This window comes from Triticum aestivum, chromosome 4D (genome assembly GCF_018294505.1).
Source record: "Triticum aestivum cultivar Chinese Spring chromosome 4D, IWGSC CS RefSeq v2.1, whole genome shotgun sequence".
Taxonomy (NCBI): domain Eukaryota; kingdom Viridiplantae; phylum Streptophyta; class Magnoliopsida; order Poales; family Poaceae; genus Triticum; species Triticum aestivum.
The window spans coordinates 91,398,494-91,408,008 of NC_057805.1; the positions used below are offsets into that span (position 1 = coordinate 91,398,494).

Below are 9,515 nucleotides of genomic sequence, written 5' to 3' on the forward strand. Positions count from 1 at the left end.
TCCCTATCGTCTTCATTTGGACAGGCCCGTGGATTCCTCCCCCGCCTGCCTACTGTGTTGGCGACGGTGGGTGGGGATCCCGGTGCTCTGTGTCCAACTGATCGGTAGTCTAGGGCTAGCTAGTTTGTTCTGGATGGTGGCAGCGCCGCCGTGGAGAATAAGGTGTCCCTCATCCCGGGCCCATTGCAAGGCTTCTTCTTCGGGATGCTCTGCGGAGTGTATGGAAATCGTCCTGTACATGAGTTTGCTGTCGGCTACTGCTTCATGTGGCAGGCGATGGTTTCTTCTTAGTGGTTGTTGTTTTGACATTGGGTTGAGGAATGCAGGCAGGCAGGGTCGGTGGCGTTTGTCGACCAGAGACAATGGGATTGGAGGCCGAGGAGCATGCTGTTGAACCTCGGCCGATGTGCCACCGCGATATGTGCTTTGTCGTCCACAACGATGCTTTCTTTGGCTCACAAAGCATTGATGCGATGGTGCTTCAACGGTTTTTTGGAGCGTGGTGTCCATCTCCTCCTATCATGACGATGTCAACGACGTGGCTGGTGGATGATGGACGACGACGATTTAGCAATCGACTCCCCCAAAGGCCTGCTTTTAAATTTCTTTTATGTGGGATGTATTTTGCTTATGTGTTAAGACAATTGTCCTCTTTGAGAAATTCACTTTGGCACATGGGATCATATGCTCCTGCCATTAAAATATATATTTTAAAATGTCAAAAAAATTCCAGACACAAATTTGACGAGTACATCTCAACATTGTATGTGCGCACGCCAAGTTTCGTGAAAAACCGACATTTTATACGCCTTATGTAAAAAAGAGAAAATAATGTCTCAAAAAAGCCTCTTTTAACACTACATTTTGTCTTTTTTACATGTGACACACAACTTATCGGTTTTCCGCAAAACGAGTTTCTGTGCAAGTAGATAGTCGAGAATCATTTCGTCAGAATTTTGTGACATTTCAAAATATGTTTAAAACATATTTTAAAAACCAGGAGCACTTCCATGTGCCAAAAAGGCCTCTCTCGTCCCCTCTAGTGTTCTTTAGTGTGGTCCACGTGTGTTGTAAATTTCAACCCGTGATCGTTTTCTTGCTAGGAGATGCATTCTAAAATATGTGAGGACGGGATAGATGTAACACATGATTTCTTTTACCTCTTGGTACTCTATGATGTTACTTTATCCCAAATTAAATAAATTGTCATGAGGTTTTTCCCATAAAAAACTCATGAAAATTATAGGCAACTGATGTATAGGAACGAAGCAAACATCATTTTTTTTCTTCTGAAAACGGATTATACAATGTCATGTCTCATGTCAACCGAGAATAAGAAATACGATCAGTCAAATATGCTGGGAAAGTCTATGAAACCAACGATTACTCGATCAGATAATGATCCTACAGATTTTCAAAAAAAGAAGAGATAATGATCTGAGAACACTTGCACAAAAACAAAGGAAAAAAATACAGTTTTTACGGGCAGCAAAAGAAAGAAAGACAATAATAAAGTAACAAAGGGAGGAGAAAAAGTCGTTTAGAGAAAGGAAAGGAGAAATAAGATAAAATTGTTCCATGGAGCCAACGGCTTCCGGAGATCTCCTTTTTTATCCCCTCCCCCTCCATGGAGTCATGAGTTCACCTCCAGTTCCGCCGCGACTCATCGTGGTCGGCAACCACTACCAGGCCCCGGCCGCTCCGATCCTCCACGAGACAGCAGGGGCTCGCTTCCAATGCGGCTCCCCTTCCAGTTTCTTGGGCTCGAATCGGGATTCCACGAGCGCGCTCGCTTAGCTTTCTAGGGATTTTGCTAGGGTTCTTCCGTCCAACTCGAAACTTTTTTTTTCTTGCGTGATTCTTAGTTTCGTTGCGTTGCTCCCCACGAAATTGGTGTTTTTCTCTGCTTGTTGCGTGGGGGAATCGGGGTGAAAAGCTGCGTTTTTTGTGCAGTTTCAAGGTGCGGCGACTTTTTGTTCTTCTTCTTCTTCTTCAGTTCTTGATGGGTTTAGTTTAGGGTTCTTGCTCTGTCTGCGAGCCTTCCGATTTCATCGAATTTGATCTGGTAGCTTCGCTCTCTTGCTCCAAGGAATCAAACTCGTAGATCAAATCGCTGTTCTAGACCACCAGAATTTGTGAATTTTGTTTGCCATCTAGCTGCCGGAGAGGCTCCAGAGTCACAAAATTCTCAGTTTTTGGCACTTTCCACCGGCTTCTTGGCCTCCAGTAGCTCCAAATTTGACCAAGTTCTTGCTTTTGGCATCATCCCCAACCGCATAACTATGGCCGCCACTGCCTCAGAGCCGCCCATGGTGGAGCAAGTGATCACCGAGTTCTTTGCCAAGAGCCTCCACATCATCCTGGAGTCCCGCTCGCCCTACGAATCATCACGCAGCTTCACGCGGCCTTCACCGCCATCTTCGCCGCTCTCTGGCAGCCAGCCACGGGACAGGTGGTTCAACCTTGCCCTCCGGGACTGCCCAGCTGCACTTGAGAACTTTGACCTGTGGAGACAGAGCAATCTTGAGCCACTGGTTATTGATATTGTGATGCTCTGGCGTGACAATCCCAACACCACCTGTTCTGAGGGTGGCAAGATCATAGAGAGGTGGGTGATACAGTATGAAACCAGCAAGCCTGGCAGTGGCAGTGGTAATGGCAGCAAGAACCACAGCAGGAAGTCTAGGAACAGCCCGGCTGAGGATCATAGCTTGTACAGGAGTACATACAAGGGCTCAACAGTGTTATTTCGGTCATTGCATCTGGTTGTCAGGCTCTTGCCAGCTTACAATCTCTTCAGGGAGTTGAATTCGTCTGGGAGAATCCGTCCACTTAACCTGTCACATAAGATATCATCATTCGTCGAGCCGTTTACTAGGGCAGAGGATGCAGAGATGAAGCACTATGCATTTGCTCCAATTGAAACTCTGTTTGGCCGCCTGAGCTTGTCAGTTTCTTATGTGCCAGTGCTGGAGGTGGTGGCAGCACCAGAGCCAACCACACACATGTCAACAGAGCTTATACTGGATTATGTCGGGAGCCCCACAACAGACTTCCTCAGGACGTTCAATTCCCTGCCTTCAGATGGCATTGCACCTGATTGTGCTGCAATGACTAGGCGTCACAGTTGGAGTATTGACCCTGGAGCTAGACCATCGGTATCACCATCTCCTCTTTTGCATGATAGTCCTCTAACACGTTTGCATCCACATAGCACAATATCCTCTGGGAAGAAAAAAAGTACAGGATTTGAAGACTGCTATCCGTCACCACCGTTGTCACCATCGCCATCCCGTTCCCCTTCTGCTAGCTACCCAAAAAATTCTTTGTTCCGATACGAGAGTGCTCCTGTGGTCATTCCCACTGGGAGGGACGGTGGAGGTAGTGGACTGCCTCCTTCTCCATCTTTCAAGGGTAAACACCAGCTCCCATCTCAAAACTACAACCCAACCCCATCGCCTGATGGAAATTCAAATGTAAGGAAGGATTTGGTCAGGTTTGGTGAATTTGAGAATAATGCGGCCATGCAAAAGGTAATCACATAGTTTATTTTATTATCTTCTCAAGCAATGTGTGTAGCTTGCTGTAGCAACAGTAGTTTTATTACGAGGTTCTGCTTTTGGATCCATCTCACATTTTTACTGTTGAATTTTCTGGTTTTGTCTTTGATCAGGTGCTATCTTTTGATAAATATGATTTGGGATATTTTCATGGATTGAAGTTGACTCGGACTGCAAGCAAACTTTTTATCACGGATGAACTGGATGAGCGGGAGTTGGCATTTGCATGGGAAGATAGAGATATCATTATTGATCAACTTAACAGGTAGTTTTCGTCTCCTCCTTTCAGAATATGATTATGACATTATGCCATAGGACCCAAGTGTTAAAGCTGTTCCTTGTTGTTTGTGTCTGATTCCCTTTGCATGCACATGCTCATGAAAACTTGTGTGGTTCTCCTTGCATATAGATTTTGGTATCACACAGTGGCCCAGGTGCAATAGCATATATCTTTAACCTAAATCTGGCAATTACAGGGCTGTCCTTTATTTTAGTTTAGTTAAGACAATTCTGTAGTTGTGGAATCTCACTAAGACGGCTATGTCAGTCAGCTGCCCAGTGGTCTGAAAACTAAGTTAGTCCCATATTCTGCAGTGGACCATCTTATATTTCAGGTGGCCCTTGAAGCAGCAACTCTAGGATAAATGCACAGTTATTCATTTTCAAACTGCATGGTTTAATGTTTCATGGTTCTGACATCATGTACACAAATTGTACTGTTGTATCTTACGGATGTTAAATCTCTAGTAAATACAGACCGATGGCAGCTAACTGCTACCATGTGTTAGCTTCATGAAGGATAATGGATGTTTAAGACACAAATAATAATCAGAAATCAAGATACTATAGTTAGTTCAGGTTACTGGATGCTTTTGTTATTTGTTCCACAATAAGAGGGCAATAATATACTTCTCCAATGCTCATTTAGGTCTATCAACTTGTTTGTTGCACTTACTATATTCAACTGAAGTTGCAAATTATCCAGTTATTGTGTTAGTATTTTCTAAATGAGAAGGCATCATGTTTGCTTAGAAGTGCTAGTATAGATGTTCAGTGTCTACATATAATATGCTTGTATTTCTGTTATAGAAGTCAGAACTCAGGGCAGCTTTTTTCCTTACACTAATTGCAATATATCAGCGGATAACTCATTTTTCATATATTCATGGTTCTTTCGATGGTCTGAACACATTTTGTTCTTCCTATTATCGAGATAAGCTAGCTGGTCACTTGCAATATTTATAGTTCAGAAATGACTGCATTTTAATTATCTGGGCTGTCCGTTGTTCAAATGAAACCATCCTCGGTCTTCCACCTAGAGGATAAATATAAAATACAGTCTTGTGCGTGAGGATGAATATACACCTGCTCATCTTTGTTCAGTGAAACCACTTTTGAGAGACTTAATTTTAATATTTTTCAAGTTTTCTCCTCCTACTACTTCTCAAGGTTCTCATTATTTCCTAAGTTCCTTATTTCCTACATTAGCTCGTTTCTGTCTCCTTGTTTCTCAGTGCTCAGTATGTAGTATGTACTGTGCCACACACAACTTTTTCGGCCTGGCTTCTACTTTTTTCTAGGCGTAGTACGTATATAAGTGTTTTGCATTCACAGAAACATAAAGATTGTCATACGAGGTAGCTTCCAGTGTACATGAAAAGCTCTGGACCAGTATCAAAGGTAACCTATATCTTTAGTAGGAGATTTTTTTGGCTAACAGTCAGATGTGGGTTAGGCTGTGTGGGGGGTAGACTTGAATCAGTTAACCTGAGAAGGCAATATGGAAGGTGCTAGACACTGTAAGCAATTGTTACTAATTTGATATTATTGCAAACAAGCTCTGATACCTCATCTTGTTCTTAGCTTGGAGCTAAACATCGAAAGGCTGGGTACTTAAGCTTATCCCCTACCCTTGGACCAATCTGGGCCACCCCCCGGTTTGAGTCGAGTCTGGCTTGATTTTGATAAAGTCTCGGTGTATATAGGAGTGGGCAGTGTGGAATGAGGATATATACTCTTTTTTTGGAGTAAAAAATGGTTGCATTCTGACTCTTCTAGGATTTCACAATCAAGTAGGTAGACATTCGAAGTGAAAATATCATGCATAACCTAAGTTTAACTCTTATGAAAATGAAAAGTTTATTTTAGGCAATGAGCATGAGATTTTTACAACAACAGCAAGAAAGCCTTTAGTCCCAAACAAGTTGGGGTAGGCTAGAGCTGAAACCCGTAAGATCTCGCAACCAACTCATGGTTCTGGCACATGGATAGCAAGCTTCCACGCACCCCTGTCCATGGCTAGTTCTTTGGTGATGCTTCAGATCTCCCTTTACGGACTCCTCCCATGTCAAGTTCGGGGTCTACCCCGACCTCTCTTGACATATCAGCATGCTTTAGCCATCAGCTTTGCACTGGAGCTTCTGGAGGCCTGAGCTGAATATGCCCAAACCATCTCATACGATGTTGGACAAGCTTCTCTTCAATCGGTTCTACCCCAACTTTATCTCGTATATCATCATTCCGGACCTGGTCCTTCCTTGTGTGGCCACACATCCATCTCAACATGCGCATCTCCGCCACACCTAACTGTTGAACATGTCGCCTTTTAGTCGGCCAACACTGAGTGCCATACAACATTGCGGGTCGAATCGCCATCCTATAGAACCTGCCTTTTAGCTTTTGTGGCATTCTTTTGTCATAGAGAACGCCAGAAGCTTGGCTCCACTTCATCCATCCTACTTTGATTCGATGGTTCACATCTTCATCGATATCCCCATCCTTCTGTAGCATTGACCCCAAATATTGAAAGGTGTCCTTCTGAGCATGAAATTTTTATATGGATAAAAGTACTTGACCGTTCCCTGTCCATATCCTATTTGCAGACCATTAGTTATACTCAATCGATATAAGCATATAGCGCCAAATGTTCATATGGCACATAGGAGCTAAAAATGTCATTCAGTATTTTTTTAATCCTCTTGTAATTCTTGTTCTTAGGATGTGGTCATGCATGCTGGAGTGTGACTGGTGTAGGGTCTAGGGTGCATCCCGACGAGTTTGGTCCAGTAGTGTGGCATCTTGTTGGGAACCTCGCAATGGTCGGGTGGCCTGCATCAGCTGGCCAGGTTATCAGATGCAGGTGCATCTCCAGAGCCAGGCTAGAGCAGAAGCTCATATCCTGTCAAAAATAGAGCAGTCAGAAGCTCATATCAAGCTTCCCCCGCATACAGGCAATTTTTTCAGTGGCTAGCGCGTACTAATCTTTATCAAATGATTAGTACACAATGCGACTAATTAAGGGTAATTAATGTGTATCAAGTGGGTGCTGTGACATGTTGCTATCGAGCATATACTTTTAATAACCATGTCTTCTAGCCAATTAAGTTGGTAGTTTTATAATTAGCATGTATTGATTATGTGTACTACTACCTCTGATCCAAAATAAGTATCGCAGTTTTGAACTGAGGTTAAATGGATTAGGGTATATTAGAAGTTGTATAATGTAGAATAATAATCAGTGGGGTGGAGCGTAACATTTTAATGGTTTTCAAAGTGTTTCTAACCACAGTATAGTTTTAAGTTGTAATCACTCATGCTGTCCTGCAACTAACCAAACAAACGCCCTTACCTACCCCATAGCCTGTCTTGCTAAACCAGCCTATCCCAGCCCCCAATGGGCCAGCCTGTGGTGATTCAGGAAGCCAATCACCCCCTTGATGATTGAATATGGTTTGCCAAACAGGTTGGGGAATTATTTGTCCAGCATATGAAGTCACTCCTTGCAGGATAAACCACTCTTTGTTCTTTGTTTGCTGTTATAATTAGTTATTATTTGTAGCATTTGTACGCCATTTTGCTAAGCAAGAAGGTTCTAGGAAGTAAAGCCTATCCCACATTGACTGACTAAATGTTCTGTTAACTTGATAATGTTGGGGTAAGTCGATCACTATGCATTTATCCTCCTATCCAGCTATGCAGACATTAGCAGTTAACATTATGCTATTATTAGTGTAAGTTAACAAGACACAGTGGAAGGGAGCAATGTATTTACTTGTCTTCTCATTCCTCAGATATCCACCTATCTTGATTCACGCAAGCTAAACTCAAAATTTTCCAGGGTTGGTATCTCGGATAGGGAGGGCCAAGAGACAAACTTGGACGCTGGAGGCTCGATGACAAGGACTCCGGCTGCAGCCATCGGCGCTCTTGTGCGCATGCTCAAGACGGCCCCGGGCCTCAGGGCAAGCCGCCAATCAATCGAAGCTCCTCCCCCAGTTCCTCAAGAATCTTCGGTTCAGAGGGTCATGACCGAGGAACACGGTGACGCTGCATCAAGCTCTGCTTTGCTCCAATCAAAGACGGCAGCGGACGCGCTGGAGGAGCTAAAGAAATACAAGGCTATCAGAGAATCGATACTGGACCGCGCGAAAGCGCTGCCCCGGGATGATGGGAAGATGGGGGAGAAACCCGCCGATGGAGATCTTTAGCAAACATACAGTATGACGACGAAAAGACTTGTGTACATATATGTATTATAAGGTAGCTGACGATTCCCAACCCCCATACCTTAGTCGCTAGTGGCTACTAGTGTGCGGCCAAAATCTATATGTACAAGATACATGACAATACCCATCCATCCAGCTGCTCTGAGATGAAGGCCCAGCTATGGGTTTTTTATGTAAAGTTGAAAACCGAAATGTTTAGCTGCTTTGATCGGATTGTTTTCGGTGAACGTTTAGTCTGTCCGTATGGAGTTTGATGTTCCATGCTGGTAAGCTGACCTGTTATCTTTGGTGCTGCAAGTTTTAAGGATCTGGAGTCGGATGTAGATCGAGTTTTCCTGTCGAGCTTCTTTTATCGCTTGTTTTTTCTTTCAAAACGGAGGCAAAAGTTTTGCCTCATCGAGTAATTAAGTAGAAGAGAGTTGCTCGGTTAATTAGGAAAAACCGAGCGAAAACCAGATTGCCCAGTTAATTATAGAGAACCGGGTGAAAACCATCACAACCGCTGAGCGGCACACATAAAAACAGCCCACGCACACCACTCCAAAGAAGGCCTCGGCGAGACAGCACGCAGGCGTCATCGTCATCACTCATTCCCTAGAGGCGTTATCGCCATCCCTACACTTTGAACAAACGACTCCGACTTCGCCGTAGGCGATCGTCGACTCAACCCGAACTGTAGCAGACGCGTGAAGCTACATGAAGATCGGCGCCAAACTCAGCCACCTGCGGCCAGACAGTGCAACCCCGAATCTGACAGAGAATTTTGAAGGACAAAACCAGGCACGGCTGGCGCCACGAAAGATCACCGAACGGCCACCTGCAGCCAGTCATCGTATACCACAAGGCCCCGCCACCGCAGCTTCGACTCCACATCAACAGACGAACCGAGGCAAAACCGCGGACACGCCGGACAAGGGCCGACTACCGCAACCATTGCCGCGTCGCCGACATCGCTCCCACCATCATTGTTGCCACATAAGCCTGGACGCCACAACCGCCGCAAACCACTGGTCCCCCTTGCCGATGCCGAGCTTCGAGACGAAGCCCTCAAGTCGCTTGGGTTTGGCAGTGCTAGGAATCAGAATTTGGAATTCGGCAGCTCTCACGCCGTGCATCGCTGGCCCTGGCCGGCGTTCGGCGATGAGCCTGACTGTACCGAGTCCATGATCACTAAATCCGGTCCCACATGGCTGATCCCCCCAAGCAAAGCTGTTTTATTAAGGAAAGGACAGGTGTCCACAAAAGTCTGCTCCCGAGCTCATGAACAGTAAAATCCGAAAAGGTTCCAGAAAATTCTGAACTTTTTTTGTGGAGAACTTTGACAATGGTTTGAGTGCTTGGCAAATTTAATCATGGAATGACATTGATGGAAGTCATGGCAAAATAAAATAAAATCAGCAGTTCAAAATGATTTAGAAATAGCATTTTTGGAGCATCAATTTTTTTTCTT

At 44.5% G+C, this 9,515-nt stretch overlaps 1 protein-coding gene across 1 annotated transcript; it reads left to right on the forward strand.

The window, feature by feature from the left end:
- The first annotated feature begins 1,546 nt into the window (after positions 1–1,546).
- On the forward strand, positions 1,547–8,298 carry LOC123096422 (autophagy-related protein 13b). The gene is made up of 3 exons (XM_044518168.1): positions 1,547–3,533; positions 3,674–3,825; positions 7,678–8,298. The coding sequence occupies exons 1-3, from the start codon at positions 2,283–2,285 to the stop codon at positions 8,045–8,047; spliced, it is 1,773 nt and encodes a 590-aa protein (XP_044374103.1). The 5' UTR covers positions 1,547–2,282; the 3' UTR covers positions 8,048–8,298.
- The last annotated feature ends 1,217 nt before the right edge of the window (positions 8,299–9,515 follow it).